The sequence below is a fragment of the Ascaphus truei genome, chromosome 3 (assembly GCF_040206685.1).
Source record: "Ascaphus truei isolate aAscTru1 chromosome 3, aAscTru1.hap1, whole genome shotgun sequence".
NCBI classification, from domain to species: domain Eukaryota; kingdom Metazoa; phylum Chordata; class Amphibia; order Anura; family Ascaphidae; genus Ascaphus; species Ascaphus truei.
Genome location: NC_134485.1, coordinates 402,981,464 through 402,999,537, shown reverse-complemented (window position 1 = coordinate 402,999,537; position 18,074 = coordinate 402,981,464). Strand labels below are relative to the sequence as shown.

General features: G+C 46.3%; 1 protein-coding gene across 1 annotated transcript in view; it reads right to left on the bottom strand.

Moving 5' to 3' along the window:
- RAB38 (RAB38, member RAS oncogene family) overlaps nucleotides 1-18,074 on the bottom strand; it is a 103,649-nt gene that overhangs the window by 29,855 nt on the left and 55,720 nt on the right. The window contains exon 2 of the mRNA XM_075592563.1: nucleotides 16,069-16,349. Coding sequence (XP_075448678.1) covers nucleotides 16,069-16,349 — 281 coding nt within the window. The remainder of the gene's footprint in view (nucleotides 1-16,068; nucleotides 16,350-18,074) is intronic.

The following is an 18,074-nucleotide window of genomic DNA, read 5'->3' as shown; positions in this document are numbered from 1 at the left end:
ATGGGGTACTGCACTAGATATACCAAAGTGAATTACAGATTGTTACAAACCGAGATTTCCTTGACAAATAAGAGTAGATCTAATAGAAAGCTGATGAGCGCTTACATTTCTTATATTATGATCAAAAGGCCTTTACAAAAGAAAAAAAAGACACATTTTTAATGTCCATATTCCAGACTACACTTTATCTAAGAGTTTTTAGAGAGTAACTGATATGGAATTATGGCATTGACTCAAGGGAGTTTGAGTTTTCATAATAGGTATTCAGTTTTGAGTGAAGACATTTTCCATCACTTCAAAATCCTTGGAGGGTTGAAAATGATTTGTAGATTAATAAAAAAATGTCCTCATCATTTTTGAAGACCAGGTTCATTTGGCAACTTTACTAGTTTTGGAGATATTCACTTGACAAAGTACTATTTTTAAGATATGTAATCAGTTTTGCAATCATAGGGCAATGAGTTGGAGAAACATTTTTTATTTTAATCATATCGGTTGCTTAACTTTAAGAAGAATTCCTATATAAAGGCACTTTCCATCACGGGGAAAATGTTAAAGTCGGGTGTTGGATAAGAAGATGCAAGAACTTGGATTACCTCTTGCACATGTTTATCCACTATACTGTAGGTCAAAAATGACATGGCACAAGCTGGTTGTTAAAACATTTGCAAACAAGTTGCACATCTGATACAGTACATGTGAATCTCCCCATTTTATTTCAAAGGGTAAAAATTATGATCTCCAGTAGGAAGGGGTAAACAGAGCGTTGATAACCTTTGCTGGAATTATGGTATTCTGTGTGAAATGATGGTAGTGACATATTGATTTAGGAATTCTGGTATCTTTACTGCGCATTCATCTCATAATGTAGGTTTATAGTTTACTAAACCTTTGTACAATCCATTCAATTTATTTTTTCCCCACAAAAAAATCCCTAGGGAATAAAGATTCAGTTATCTCTGGGGTAATCTTTGGAAGAGGGATCTTTTATATCAAAAGTGTTTAAGAAATCTGTTTTAAAATAACCTAATGCATCATATATGGATCAGGTATCATGTTGTTCCTGTACTAGGTCATCGAGAAAGCGTTAAAAATAAGAATTTCTAAAGGATATGACTGATCATTCAGATAATACATAGAGGGACTTATATCAAGACAATTTTAAGCAAATGCAGGGCAAAGAGATACAGTTTCATTTTACTGACCTATTTGCACTTGTTAGTGGTCTAAAAGTGTCAATAAGCGAAACTGCTAGATGCACATGTTGTAATAGGATATACAGTATCATGTGCCCATTTTGTTACATTTCCCCTTTTACTTGTATAAAAACAATCAGCCAGGTCTGCGGTGGCATTAATATCTCTATTTGCACAATACTGTATTTAGGATGCTTGGAAATAAACCTCTTGCATATGATGCAATAGAGAGCAAAAAAAGGAGCATTTGTGCCAAAACACATTTTTATAGCATTTTTCTCTAAATCACTGTAAATTTACACTTTTATTTGTGTTTTACAGATAATTATGTCAGGCTTACTGAATCACTGAGTCAGTTAGTATTTTATTTTAGATAGATATTTATTTAAATAATAATGTAATCGAAGTCTCCTACAATAAGAATTTTAGTATTGAGGTACAGATAAAAGTTATGGGATTTGGTATATGGCAACTATTGTTATTTATTTATTTATAAAATATTTTACCAGGAAGTAATACATTGAGAGTTACCTCTCGTTTTCAAGTATGTCCTGGGCATAGAGTTATGACAAATAATACATGGTTACAAATACAGTTACATAAGTGAACAGGGTATACATTATATACAAGATATTGCATGCATAGTTAGAGAAAATATCTATTATAGACGTATGTAACAGTTACAGACCAGATTAAAATGTGAGACGGCGTTAGATTTGAAAGAACTTAAACTGGTGGTGGATGTGAGAGTTTTGTGTTGCACGGTAAGAGAAGGAGGAGCGGCCGGATACTTTGTTGAGCTTTGGGACCATGAACAGTCTTTTGGAATCTGATCTCAGATGATAAGTGCTGCATGTGTTATGTTCTTGCTGATTTCACCCACCAAACGTGTAAGAGAGTCTGGAGAATACTATAGTAATTATTTTGAAGTTTAAACTTTAGAAAATTCCAGTGTAGAATAAACCCTATTTCCTTTATGCGCTCTTTTCTAAAGAAAGAGGCGAGGTTTAGCTTTGCTCCGATACAGGGGCCTATGCTATAAGCTGCGATAAGCCACCTTATCGCCACCTTATCGCCAAAAAAAGCTACAGAGATTCAGTAAGCCCCAATAAGTCAGAGATAAGAGTGCATTTCGGGCAATTTTTTTGCAGAAAAAAAATCATCAAACGCGCGTCGATAAGCCACTTATCTCCAGCTTTTCAAACTCGTGCTATTCTAGTAGCCACGATTAGCTTATCGAGGCTAATCGCGGCTCTAGAATTGCAATTTCCTCTGCAAATTGTTACGCCAGGAAAAGTTGGCAAGAAGGTGTTGAGAAGCTGCCGATAAGCGGCAAGACAGGACTTAGAAAATAAAATACATTTTTCCTGCATCGGATTGATGCTGGGAGTCTCCGTAGCTGATATTCATTAATATCAGCACCAGAGGCCCCCGGCACAAATCCGATGCAATAAAAATGCATTTACAGTCAACTTCATTACCTTAGTGGCTAATCGCTAAGTCAATGAAGGGGTTAAGGGACAACAGCAGCTGTATTGGGGGCAGGTGGGGTGAGTGAAGGGGGTACTTGACCTTTCACTCACCCCCTCTGCCCCAATAAACATTACAATATGTAATAAGCACCAATACATAACCAAACCCCTGTACCCCCACATAAAATATTTTTTATTTATTTTAACACAGGTCCTCAGATGGTCTGTGAGCCCTCGGGTGGTCCCTGTGGGTGTCTGGGGGCTCTCGGGTGGTTCCCATGGGTGTCTGGGGTTCTAGGGTGGTCCCCGTTGGACCCTGCTGACCTTCAGTATGAACCCTGTTGTAAAATAAATAAATATGGCATACATTTCAATAAATACACCTCCCCCCCCACCAAACACATACAGTACAGTAATGGGCAAAATAACTATTATCCAGATATGGATAATAGTTAATGTGCACCATTATTAAATAAAAAATTAGCCAGGAAGCATAAATAAGGGCGTCCTCGTCAGCATACTACAGGGCCATGTCCTCCGATGTCAGCAAGAATACATACAAAAATACAATCTAATGGCCTCTAACCCAAAGTTTATGCATAGGTGTTAATTATCTGCCATAGAGCTTCTCAAATGCTTCCTTAAGCTTGTTCAGAGCGGCGCGTAGCTTACTCAAAGTATTTGCAGGCAAGACAGGAAAGATGAACTTTGCACCTAGACTAGAATTGATGGCCAATATAGTTCTTTGAGCAATTTGCAGTGATGTGTGTTGTAGTTAAATTGGAGGATAAAGCGGCATATTGAGTTGTAGAGCGTGTAGGAGGGCATTCTGGTAAGTGCATCTGCATGGGGCCAAGCTTTATGTATCATTTGTATAGTATTAGCCAAGGTGCTACTCATATGCTTCTTTAAGCAAGAGTGTGTCTTAAGGTGGGTCTTACAGGTGGATCGAGAGGGTGCTAGTCGGGTATTGAAAAGGGCATTCCAGAGGTGTGGGTCAGTCAGTGAGAAAGGTTTGAGGCGAGAGAGGGCTTTAGATACAAAGGTAGGTAGAGAGGCAGCATCCTTGAGGTAGAGAAGCGGCATCCTTGAGCAGAACGCAAGAGTCAGGATGTGAATAGCGAGAAATTAGGGCTGAGATGTAGGGAGGGGCAGAAGAGTGTAAACTTTAAAAGTGAGGAGGAGAATTGAGTGCAAAATGCGGGATTTGATAAGAAGCCAGGAGAGTGATTTCAGCAGGGGATACGCTGAGACAGATTTAGAAAAGAGTAGAGTGATTCTGGCAGCAGCGTTTAGGATAGATTGTAGGGGAGACAGGTGAGAGGCAGGAATGCCGGATAGCAGGAGGTTACAGTAATCAAGACGGGAGAGAATGAGCACCTGAGTCAGACTTTTAGCAGTCGAGCAACAGAGGAAAGGGCGTATCTTTGTAATATTGCAGAGGAAAAAGCGATAGGTTTTAGTTAGGCTGTGTCCATAGGACTGCAGCCATGCAGAGGCTAAGGGAAAGCGGGTGCTTTCCCTGGCCTTGGTCCGCACGCCGTCCGGGGGCGTGTTGGGAGTGGGGGCCTGTGACATCATGGAGATGGTTCGCCCTCATTGGGCGAACAGGTCACGTGACCGGCCCTGCGCTCCCGTGAGCGCAAAAATCTATCTTTTGAAAAAGACCTACGCTTCCGAACGCTTGCGAAAGCATGTGCGAGCCCCTGCTAAAGCCGCTCTCATTGCGGCTACAGGGGCTCACTGAGAAGCATCAGCGCGCCTCAGCACGGGTCAGCGCCTAAGCGCTGACCCTGGACGCAGCCTTACGTTTTGAATGTGAGAGGATAATGTGAGAGAGGAGTCGAGTGTGAACCCTACGCAGTGTGCTTGGGCTACTGGGTGAATGATGGTACTTCCAACAGTAATGTGGAATGAGGTAGTAGGGCCAGGTTTGGGAGGAAGTAGTAGGAGCTCTATTTTTGCCATGTTAAGTTTAAGTCGGCGGAGGGCCACCCAGGATGATATCGCAGATAGACATTCAAAAACTTTGGTCTGTACAGCAGGTGTAAGGTCAGGGGTTGAAAAGTACATTTGTGTGTCATCAGCATAGAGGTGATATTTAAACCCAAGAGATGTGATTACAGTAGGTCACCTAGAGAAAGTGTGTACAAAGAAAGGAGAAGAGGTCCCAGGACAGAGCCCTGGGCACCCCCACAGAGAGATCGATAGAGGAGGTAGTGTTAGCAGAAGATACACTGAAAGTATGATGGGAGAGGTAAGAGGAAATCCAGGATAGTGCTTTGTTACGAATACCAAGAGTATGGAGAATGTGAAGGAGAAGAGGGTGATCCACAGTGTCAAATGCTGCAGAGAGGTCAAGTAATATGAGCAGAGTGTAATTACCTCTGTCTTTGGCAGCATGGAGGTCATTAGTTATTTTAGTGAGGGCAGTTTCAGTTGAGTGAGCAGTGTGGAAGCCAGATTGTAGAGGGTCTAGGAGAGAATACTGTTTCACTGTTTCAGTGGAGTGAGCAGCTAATGCAGAATTTATGCTGCCTGGCTAATGTTTGATTTAATAATGGCCAATGAACTATTATCCATACCTGGATAATAGTTATTTTGTTCATTACTGTACTGTATGTATTTGGTGGGGGCGCAGGGAGAGGTATATTTATTGAAATGTATGCCATCTTTATTTATTTTACAACAGGGTTGGTACTGAAGGAAAGCGGGGATCTGCGGGGATCTGCGGGGACAACCCGAGGACTCCTGGACACCACTCGAGGACCCCTGAGGGGCCCCCGGACACCCATGGGAACCACCCGAGGGCCCCAAGACACCAGTGGGAACCACCTGAGGGCCCACAGACACTCGCGGTGACCACCCAGGGACCCCTTGTGGGGCCTTTTGGACACCTACAGGAACCACCTCGAGGCCAATGGGCCCTCGCAGGGACCTCTCGAAGGCCCACAGACACACATGGAGACCACCTGAGGACCCCTGGACCGCCCAGGGGAACACCCAAGGGCTCATAGACACTCCCATACACCACCTGAGGGCACCCGGACACCCGTGGGGACCACCCGGGGACACACGCCGGCCTCTGTTATCAATCCTGTGTTAAAATAAATAAATAATGGTTTAATGTGGGGGCACAGGGGTGGTTGTGTTTTGGTGGTTATTTCATATTCTAATATAAATGTTAATACTAGTGTAGATAAGCAGGTGGTTTCCGGAGCAAAACTTGGGACCCCCTGCCTCCCGAGATACAGGCCCCGTTATTGGTTGCCGGTATCACCTATGCATGTAAATGTCCCACGTCACGCGACTGTGGGATTTAAATGCATAGGAGATACCGGCACCCCATAACGGAGCTTGTATCTCGGGAAGCAAGGGGTCCCCAAAACTCAAATCAATGCGGTTTTGCTCCGGAGACCCCCTGCTCATCTACACTAGTAATAAAATGAAAAAACTTTAATTTCGGACGCAATTTGTGCATTGAGAGGCGTCTCTCTCTCTCTCTGCAGCAGATACAACTCGCCAGGTGAGCCCTTTTCAGAGGGGCGATCATCTCGTCGCAAGCTACTCACCATTTTTGTAAATGTTGCTATCACTGGTATTCGAGCCTTTCTGCATACTGTGATAGCAACACTGCAAAAATTGCGATTTTTTTATCGGCGCTTACTGCATGAGCCCCACAGTTTATTTTATTAACTTAAAAGGCAGCTAATGCGGAATCTCTGAGTAATAGTCCATATTGGAGTTTATTGATTCATTCCAAAGTACTTCTAATGAGAGATTAAGCCATCTTGTATTTTAGAATTTAGCTAGAATTCTATTGGAATTCTTACACCAGGTTTATACAGATAGCCCCAGGCACTAAATCCATCTAATTTAGATAACAAAACTTTCATATGAATATGCAGTATAATGTGCACTGAACATAGAGCCATGAGAAAATTAAAGTTGCAGGAACATTGCTTGTAGTTGCAGCATGTGTTTGGAGTAACGTATCTTGGGTTGGGCTCAATGCCTCCTGACATTCTGAGTATATACATTTACAGTTCTGTTTGTGACTTTTTTTCTGAAGAGAACATTTATCCAATGTTCTGGAATTCTGTGTTCGGTGAGCCAGTTCCCAGAAAATACTTCCATTCTCTATTCTCAAGATACAGCAGAGGTCTTAACACTCTAGGACACACCATAACATAGATAGAATAGATAGAATAGACAGACAGACAGACAGACAGACAGACAGACAGACAGACAGACAGACAGATAGATAATACCAGATCTGTGTGGGTTGGTGGGAAAATGTTTTCACTATTCAATTATTTCAGCCTACGAGGAATGAGTAAACTGTTATTAGAAAATCCAAGTACAATATGTGATAAAAATAGGTAATCAAACTGGAACACAGCTATGAAAAGCAAACGAGAGCTGACAGTGGCACCCTGTGGGCACCATCCTTGGTCAGTCACTGCTGGTAACTGACTGAATTCTTATTTTTGGTTGAAAAAGGAAACAATCCATTTGTGCTGATTAACATTCTTGTTGGAAGTGTATGTATGTATATCTTTATTTATATAGCGCCAAAAGTCTACTCAGCGCTTCACAAAGAATACAGCAAAGGCAATTATAATAATACAATAAGAGCAGCAAAATCAGAAAATAGGAAAGGAAAACCGTGTCCCGAAGAGCTTACAATCTAAGTGATATGATGGGAAACTTACAGAGACAGCAGTTAAGGGAAAAGTGCTGTAGATGGAAGTTCTTGGCCACAAGAGTGACTGTGGGTGTGGCACAGTAGCTATGAGTGCAGGCTATTGGGATGCTTGATTTGCGGGGCTAGTTTTAAGGTTAGTCAGTAGATAAGTTAACACCATTAGCAGGTGAAGAGGTAGCAGGGAGGCGTGGGTGAGAGCAGACATGTATTTGGCTGGGTCCAGGATTAGGAGAGATATCCCTAATATGTCCCTATTAAGTGATCATGTTAGATGTGAGAAAAGTGAATCTCAAACACAGAGCTAAACAATTATATTTTAAATTCAATTCACGGTAACAGTTACAAAGCAATTAGAAAATGTGCTATTTTAACAGTGACTCAAACATATTATTTTACATCAACATTTTGCAAACAGCAGAATACTACTGAATGATTTTATAATAGAATGTGTGATCAGAATGACAAATGTCATATAAAGGCACTTTGATACCAGCAAACTGGGCTGCACCTTTCACCTACCAGCAAAATTACAATGCACATACTGTTTTGCCGGAGTTTTTGACTGAAAATAATAATAAACTTGGGGCATTTTTCCTCCATTTTTAAGTTAAGAAACTGTGAAGGAATATTTTATATATGTGTAGCCGGGACCCGTTTTTTACCACCATTGGTTGTTGTGGGGTGGGAGAGGCTGCACCTAGGGAACGCTCCGATATGGAGGTTCCGCGTAGAGGGATTCGCCATGCTAAGGTTGGCGCAGGCGCAGAACTGGTCCAGGAGGAGGTTGCGCATGCGCGGGACAAAGTGAGAAAAGCCCGCGAAGGAGGAGAGCTCGGATAGGAGGGAGGTTAGGGAACTACGGGTCCCAGCAGCCTCGCGGGTCCCCGTGACGTGCAAGGACCAATCAGGTGCAAGTGAGGGAGGAAAAGGAGGTAGGGGCGCGCACGTTGTGTCAGAGCTGGCTGTAGGAGGAAGGAGAAGGAGCTTCGGTGTAGGGAGGTAGTCTGCCCCCTACCTAGGCCTCATGCCCCAGGCCCAGTTAGGCCCTGAGCCACAGTAGTGTGAAGCGGAGTTAGGGACTGGCTATAGACAGGTTCCGAATTCCCTTATTGGTTACGTGAGTGTTACCAGGACAGTTCTAAGTCGGCGGGAAGTCTGGGCTCAGACCCCGCTATCAAGTCGCTGCGTGTCTGGGTGGGATCGCCCTGGACACCTACGGGTGACGTCATCTAAGCCCACGCCGATCCTTTGTGAAGACGGTTGCAGGACCGGGTACTGGACTGCCCGGCTGGTAAACGTCAAGTGCACCAACGGTACCATCATTCACTCATGGCACGGTGGCTGCGCAGTCACATACCTATACATTCACTGACTCACTTGAGGGTGGGGGGACTTATTACAAGAGGGAACTGGACACGGGTGGGATCACCCGGTGAAGGGAAGGGGAGAGTGAGCGTTCGACAGTACGCTGAGTGTAGTGTCCCCTCCAAGAGGGACACTGGTTTCTGATAGAATAAGAGAGAGGTTGTGTCATTGAGTTCGTGCCAGTAAAGTTAATTGGTTAAGGTATATTGCTGTGTGTGTTTATGTACATAAGTTCCTGCGAAGAACCACTTCCCCTCAGGCGGAAGCTGTCGCAGGTGGAGGCGCTGCACCAAGTTATAAGTATTGCACGTACCCCAGGCTCTCCGTGGCAGAGGCTCAGGCCCTGTGAGCTTACAGGTTATACAGCATATGGTAGTGGTCTGTGTTCGCTAGGAACCAGGGCTACATTTGGAGGCGCTGCTGAGAGCTTAGACCTGGGGTGCCCCCCGAGCCAAAAATACCACCACCATGGCCCTTCCCTCGCGTCAGGAAATACGCAACTGGGCACGCCAAATGCGCATGCCCGCCGCGCAGTGGCGATGACTCAAGTACCCATGGCCTTACCTTTAGAGACATTGCAAACGGCCCTACGACAACTACCGGGTTTTGCCAAGGCCCGCCTGGTAGATGTGCTCATAGATCAAGATGCTAAGTGGAACACCTTGCTAGTAGATTGCCGGCGAGATCTAGTAGTCCTCGAACCTGCAGTCCCGCAATATCTGCCGCTTCCCAACTCTCCGCCTGGCGGCATCCCTTATGTCTATCCACTTCGGGACCCCCCTGTGGAGGAACGAGGGGACGACGACCCCACACTCCCCTTTGCTCACTACCCCGTGAGCGAGGTGGGTAGCTGTCATTCAGAATCTAGCTATCCCGGGTCTAGCGCATCTGAAGAAGCGGGAGTGCATAGTGATATGCTGCAGAAACTAAATGATAAGATAGACCAGTTAACCACCCCCTCCGCTTACCGCCGTTAGTGGAAGCACTTACCCTGGCCACGCATTCCCAAAGCTACAGGAAATTAAAGGCATTCTCGGGGACTCTACCTGTACCCACGGGGGAGGATGGGATAGACCCTTGGAAGGAGCACACTCGGGGAGTAATGGAAGAATGGTCTTGTACAGATGTCATGAAACGCCAACGGCTCATGGAGTGCTTGAGACCCCCGGCATCCACCTTGATCAGCATTCACCGAAAACAGTATCCCGACCTGACCTCTCGTATGATGATCGAGTTCCTCGTCGAGGCCTATAGCGCGACCGAGGATGATGGGGCCTTGTGGGCCAAATACTATGCCATCAACCAAAAGGATGGAGAAGATTTGTCTGCCTACATCCACCGCGTGCAAATCTCCCTAGGACCCCTGCTGCATCATAAATATGTGACCGCCTCACAGATGGACGAGTACCTACGCAAACAATACCTATGGGGGTCCAGTCCTACCCACCCTATTGCAAACATGATTCGCGATAACCTCACTCGAGGACCCCAACCCCCGTTTATCAAACTCTTACAGCAAGTCAAAGAGCATGAAACGCATCTCATGCTTCACTCCCCACAGAAGGCTAAAGCAGCCAGCAGCACTAAACCCAAAGGGAGTGCTGAGAAGAAGGAGGATCCACCGGATAAACCAGGCCCGGAAAGGCCGAAACACGCTGGACGAACCTCGCCTCCGTATGACCGCCGTACCCCACCCAGGAATATGTCATGCTACAAATGCAGGAAGAAGGGACCTATCTCCTGCGATTGTCGGATGGGAGAATCTCGCCACCGGAGCCCGTCACCCAAGAAGTTCACGCCCAAGGCCATGATATGCAGTGTTTATGCGGCCAGCCAAGAAACCCCTGTTCCCCCCCAAGTGGCGACGGGTCCGAGGATGAGAGTAACCGCGTGGGACCGGTAGCGCTGATCCGGGTGCCAATGGATGGTATCTACTCCTCCGCGCTACTGGACACGGGATCGCAAGTAACCATCATATATCGAGGATTTTATGACCGACACCTCCAGAAGCGGCCTCTCAAATCGGCAGGGCATATCAAAGTAAGGGGCCTAAGCAATGACGACTACCCCATCGACGGCATAGTAACCGTGGCCCGTGAAATACAACAGCTCAACACTGGAAAGTCTCACCCCATGAAGGTAGACGCCTTGGTGTGCCCAGAACCCAAAGATCCACCTAAGTATCCGATCATCCTAGGCACAAATGCGGACATTGTACAAGCCGTTATCCGGGCCTATCTACAAGAAACTAATGAACTGCCCATGTCCAGCCTACAGCTGCAGCTTGTCCAGGTGGATCCAGATTCTCCTCCGCCACCCTCGGAAGACTATGGACTGTTGTTCTGAGGCCGGGGGGACTGACCAGACTCTTTCCAGGAGAGACACAGAGGGATCCCGCCTGGTGTGCATACGCTGAACGAGTAGACGAGGAGCAGCTCTTTTCCCTTGAAAGCACGCCAGAAGATGATGTACGCCGAGGATATCGGCTAGTACGGGAATTCCGGGATTGACCGACCGCCATTGCCCGTCGGATTTATGTGATGGCCCAGAATCTTTCGCCATTTCCCATAACCATTGACGCAGGATAGAGAATAGGGAGAATTTAGCCTGTCAGCTCGGTGGATGAAGCAGTACAAGTAAAAGCTACCCGAGTGGAAGATCCCGGTTCGCCGTTGGACTTCGACATTGGCTCGTCCGGACTGTCCGACGCCTGGAAGGAATGCTATGAGTGCAGCTGGAAGAAAGACAATCAGTATTCTCTACAGGGGAGATGGATGTGGGGTGCATCCGCAGTGCCCAGCACACCATTCGGATGACTGATACAAAGCCCTTCAGGGAAAGTTCCCGGCGGCTCGCTCCTAGGGATGTAGAGGATGTACGGACGGTCCTCCATGAGATAGAAGAAGCCGGAATCATCATGGAATCATGAAGCCCTTACGCCTCACCCATAGTGGTTGTGAGAAAGAAGAATGGGACTGTGAGGTTATGTGTAGATTACCGGACACTGTACAACCGAACGGTACCGGACCAGTATAATCTTCCCCGCATAGAGGAAATCTTGGATACACTACATGGAAGCAAATGGTTCAGTGTACTGGACGGGAATAAAGCACAAAAGCGCACCGAGGGTCAAGATTTAATTGGCTACTACCAGGTACCCATGAGTCCCGAGGACCAAGAGAAAATGGCGTTCGTTTGTCCACTGGGGTTCTACCAATTCACCCGTATGCCCCAAGGCATATGTGGTGCCCCTGCCACCTTCCAGCGGCTGATGGGGAAGACTTTAGGGGACTTGAACCCCCGAGAATGTCTCGTATATCTGGATGACATCATAGTCTTCAGGAAAACCCTGGAGGAACACGAGGCTCGGCTCCTGAAAGTACTTGACTGATTAGCTCGAGAGGAACTCAAGCTCTCCTTAGATAAATGCCATTTCTGCAGGACATCGGTGACTTACGTGGGACACATAGTGTCTGCCGAGGGCATTGCCACTGATCCCGCCAAAATAGAAGCCATCGTCAACTGGCCCCGACCTGACAATGTGGGGGAGTTACGGTCGTTCCTGGGGTTCTGCAGATACTATCACAGGTTTGTGGAGGGATATTCCCGGCGGGCCAAAGCCCTCAACGGCCTCCTCAAAATATATCCGGAAGACACCGGCCGGAAGGCTACGCCTGCCCGACAACCCTTCGGGGACAAATGGACGACAGAGTGCGAACAAGCCTTCACGGACCTGAAACAGAGTTTGACCGCGGCCCCGTGTTGGCCTATGCAGACCCCGAGCAACCGTATATATTGCATGTGGATGCTAGCCTGGGCGGATTAGGGGCGGTGTTACATCAAAAATATCCAGAGGGACTGCGACCCGTAGCTTATATCAGCCGCAGTCTTACCGTCAGTGAACAAAATTACCCCGTGCACAAACTCGAGTTTTTGGCCCTCAAGTGGGCCATTGTAGACAAACTTTGTGATTACTTGTAAGGTGTGTCGTTCGCGGTGCGGACCGACAACAATCCACTTACCTATATCATGACCTCAGCCAAACTCGACGCGGCCGGACACCGCTAGTTGGCCGCCCTGTTCAATTACAATTTCACCCTGAAATATAAACCAGATCCCTTGAACATTGGGGCTGACACCCTGTCTAGACGGCCAGGGCTGGCCACTACCCCCGACGACGATCAATGGGAAGAAATTCCGGGACCCGGAATAAGGGCTCTGTGTTGTACCGCTGCCATAGTCAATGATCAAGTAGCGTTCTCTGAATTAAGGGTGGCTGATTCTCTAGGATGTGCATCCAATTCTATCCCGGAAGCCTATCGAGACCCAAGTGGCATGCACGTCACTCCGGACAAGATCATAGCCTGGAAATATATGGTACGCTATCAAGAACAAGACCCGGTCGCGGGGGCCATTCACTATGCTATCCGGCAACACCGCCCGGCCCTCCTCAGACAGACTCCGGGTGATGTAGGAGGTATACTGATGCGGGAAGCCGACAAATTCGAAATGCGAGACAATTTGCTATACAGAGTTGTAGAGTACCATAACCACCCGAATAGGAGACAATTAGTACTGCCAAAAAGATTACAGAACTTGGTACTGAAGGCTCTACACGATGAACATGGTCATTTGGGGGTCGACAAGACTTTTGGACTAGTGAGGGATCGGTTTTTCTGGCCGAAAATGAGAGAAGCAGTAGGGCATCACTGTCGACGGTGTGTGCGGTGTATTCAGCGGAAGACATTACCCACCAAGGCCGCCCCAATAGGCCACTTAAAAAGCACTGGGCCTATGGACTTAGTATGCATGGACTTCCTATGCATTGAACCCGATAGCCGCGGCATCGGCAATGTGCTGGTCATCACGGATCATTACACTAGATACGCCCAGGCCTTTCCGACGAAAGATCAAAAAGCCATTATGGTGGCCAAGGGGCTCTGGGAAAAATACTTCATGCATTATGGGCTTCCTCAACGACTACATTCTGATCAAGGAAGAGACTTTGAATGCAACTTAATAAAAGAACTACTAAAAATTCTACATATCGCTAAATCCCGAACTACCCCATACCACCCCAAAAGGGGATTCACTGCCAGAACGATTCAACCGCACGTTACTGGACATGTTAGGTACGTTAACGGGGGTAGAAAAGACTGAATGGAGTCGACACGATTCCACGGGGTTCTCTCCATACTTTCTCATGTTTGGCCGAGAAGCTCGACTGCCTGTGGATATACGGTTGAGAGTCTCCACAGATGGGGTGCATAATACTACTCATTTCCGATATGTACAGCGATTGCAAGAGAATCTACAACGGGCCTATCTGCAAGCCGAGAAATCTACCGAAAAACTGAACGCCGGGAATAAACGACGGTATGATCATAAAGTTAAATACAGAGACATTAAACCAGGCGACGTAGTGCTCCTCCGCAACCTGGGAGTACCGGGAAAACATAAATTGGCCGACCGATGGAGGGAGGGAGTGTACGAGGTAGCCTCACAAATGCCTGGCCTTCCGGTCTACCGCATTAAGGACTCGGAGGGTCGGGTGAAGACCTGACACCGAAATCATTTGCTCCCTATTCCCCGAGTGGAGGAGGGGGATTTGGAGTGGCCTGCATCCCCGTTGGATGGGAATGCGTCAAGGGAAGAAGACAAGCCAGGGAACTCAGTATGTCAGGAATATCAACAAGAGGGAACCTCTCAAAGGGGCCCTCAACAGAGAGCACCTCCCGGCGGAGCTACGGGTAAAGGGCTTGGGGAGCGCTCACCCCATGGGGTGGCTCCGGAACATTCGTCACTGGACCCGTTGAGTCCGTGCTTTGTACCAAGTCCTGATCAATTAGAGACTGTAACCCCCTCAAGGGAAGAACTCGAGATTCAAGACCAAGATAGTCACTCTCCAATGGGAGTGACCGAGCAACAGTTAAGGCGAAGTCAAAGGAGTGGGCAACCTCCAATGAGGATGGCCTATGATCAGGTTGGGGCACCCCATTATGAGGCTCAGCAGTGGGCTCGCAATCAAATGAAATCAGTGATTATGATGTTTAGCGAAATGTACAATCTGATTTAGAGAAAAGAGAATGTTGTTGTTATGAATTTTTCATTATATAATGTTGTACCAGTTTAAAGGTATCGTCCAAGCGGGGTCGTTGGAATCCACAGGGGGGAGGATGTAGCCAGGACCTGTTTTTACCACCATTGGTTGTTGTGGAGTGGGAGAGGCTGCACCTAGGGAACGCTCCGATATGGAGGTTCCGCGTAGAGGGAGACGCCATGCTAAGATTGGCGCAGGCGCAGAACTGGTCCAGGAAGAGGTTGCGCATGCACGGGACAAAGTGAGAAAAGCCCGCGAAGGAGGAGAGCTCGGATAGAAGGGAGGTTAAGGAACTACGGGTCCCAGCAGCCCCGCGGGTCCCGTGACGTGCAATGACCAATCAGGTGCGAGTGAGGGAGGAAAAGGAGGTAGGGGCGCGCATGGTGTGTCAGAGCTGGCTGTAGGAGGAAGGAGAAGGAGCTTCGGTGTAGGGAGGCAGTCCGCCCCCTACCTAGGCCTCATGCCCCAGGCCCAGTTAGGCCCTGAGCCACAGTAGTGTGAAGCGGAGTTAGGGACTGGCTATAGACAGGTTCCAGATTCCCTTATTGGTTACGTGAGTGTTACCAGGACAGTTCTAAGTCGGCGGGAAGTCTGGGTTCAGACCCCGCTATCAAGTCGCTGCGTGTCTGGGTAGGATCGCCCCGGACACCTATGGGTGACGTAATCTAAGCCCACGCCGATCCTTTGTGAGGACCGTTGCAGGACCAGGTACTGGAGTGCCCGGCAGGTAAACGTCAAGTGCACCAACGGTACCATCATTCACTCAGGACACGTGGCTGTGCAGTCACATACCTATGCATTCACTGACTCACTTGAGGGTGGGGGGACTTATTACAAGAGGGAACTTGACACAGGTGGGATCACCCGGTGAAAGGAAGGGGAGAGTGAGCGTTCGGCAGGACGCTAAGTGTAGTGTCCCCTCCAAGAGGGACACTGGTTTCTGATAGAATAAGAGAGAGGCTGTGTCATTGAGTTCGTGCCAGTAAAGTTAATTGGTTAAGGTATATTGCTGTGTGTGTTTATGTACATAAGTTCCTGCAAAGAACCACTTCCCCTCGGGCGGAAGCTGTCGCAGGTGGAGGCGCTGCACCAAGTTATAAGTATTGCACATACCCCAGGCTCTCCATGGCAGAGGCTCAGGCCCTGTGAGCTTACAGGTTATACAGCATATGGTAGTGGTCTGTGTTCGCTAGGAACCAGGGCTACATATGCTAATCAAAACCATACCTTTGCTGATGTTTCATACCAGCCAACAAAGCCATGCTCATTGCAGAACTGGTCCATTTTGATGCCGTTGTTCTTAAAACCATCTTTTCCCTGGTCACATTTGTTTGCTAGGAGCACTGCTGATACAGGTGTACCATTAGACAGAGTCAATTTAGAGTCTAAATCCTCTTTCCATTTTGTCACAGCCTCAAATGTTGCTGGCCTTGTGACATCAAAGACGATGAATGCTCCCACAGCTTCTCGATAGTAGACCCTTGTCATGTTTCCAAATCGTTCTTGACCTATCATAAAAAGATGGAAAGGTTAGCTTATATTATTCATTAGATTTTTAGTATGAGAGGTAAAGAGGAGATTACATTTAAAAAAAAAATATATATATATAATGGAAATATTACTGTATGCTCATTTGCATTTCTTAGACATGTCTGCAACCCCGCCTTTCACCATTACCATGCTGTGGAGGGTTTTTGTCACTTTTGTTTACCCACCATAACTTAACTAAATCTATCTATCTATCTATCTATCTATCTATCTATCATCTATCTATCTATCTATCTATCTATCTATCTATCTATCTATCTATCTATCTATCTACTGTATATATACTGTGTGTATATATATATATATACATAATTTAAATTGCTTTATGCCACAGCTAGAATACCATCTTAGAAAACTATAATACAGACACTAGAATACATGCAGGGCATTCAATCTCCCTGTTACTTCAAACTGAGGAAGTGGTTAGTAAGTAAAAGCACTAACTCAGAAAACATCAAACTGACTTTGAAGCAGGGGATCCCAGTCAAAATTGCATCTCCTTGTAGCCTTAGGCAAGTCATTTTATCTCCCTGTGTCTCAGGTGCCAAACACACTTTGTAAAATTGTCTGGGCAGGTACCATACTGGGCCTGACAACATTATTCAGGTACCACAAGCTACATTGAAATTGAGTAGCGCTTTGAGTCCTATTGGGAGGAAAGAGCTATATGAAATAAACTTATTCTAGTGATAGAAGAACTCACATTGTTTAAAGCAATTTTTTTTTATTATTATTCCCTAATATTTCAAAACAAATGGGGGAGAAACAATTCCCTCCCAACCGGTTTCAGAATTTGTACACCATGAATGCACTCCTGCATCCTGGAACTGATGTACATTTTGCAAACATACTGTATCTTCTAGGGAAGAGGAATGTACAGTATGAGCATTGTGATGGGGGCAAACATTTTAGAGAGCCTGATGGATGCACCAAGATCTTTAATTAATGAACCACATGCAAGCCACATTTGTAGCTAAACTTCCCTTAGTTTAGTCTTCACAGTGTTAAATCTTATAGGATCGAGCAGTCTTTTGGAGGAAAACGGAGCACAATCAGGAAACCTCAAAACAATTACAATCAAGGGATAACTCCCATAAAAAAAAAATTATTGGTAGCTTACATGGAAATCCAATAAATGTATTTTTTTTGGTCATCATTTTTTGTGGTTAGCTGGTTGTGCTCTGTTTTCCTCCAGAAGACTGCTCTATCGACTTACCACACGGATGCTGCATACCCCGAATTTGCTGATCACTGAGAGGGTGGGTATAAGGCAGGTAACAGGCCTTATATATGCTGCCCCTCTTAGTATTGTATTCTGGATATTGCCTACGGGAGGCTGTTATTGCGCTGAAATATGTGGGGATCCTTCGGACCTTTGTGCGCCTATTCCTCCTCAGCACCCCATATATGAATGAATATTGTAGATATTAGAAAGTAATCCGGACCTACACACTCACACTATTGGAAAAGGTTTTCCTGAGCACATAGGGTGTCTGAGCACCATTCTACACTGGACTTTGCCAAAATCTTATAGGATACTGATCTCGTTAAACTTAATTCTGTATTCAAGAAGAATTCACTAGGCAGCAATAAGCAAACAGCTTGGAAAAAAAAGGCGACTACCAGGGCCGCCAACAGAAATTGTGGAGCCCAGGACAAACATTTTAAGCAGCCCCCCCCATGTC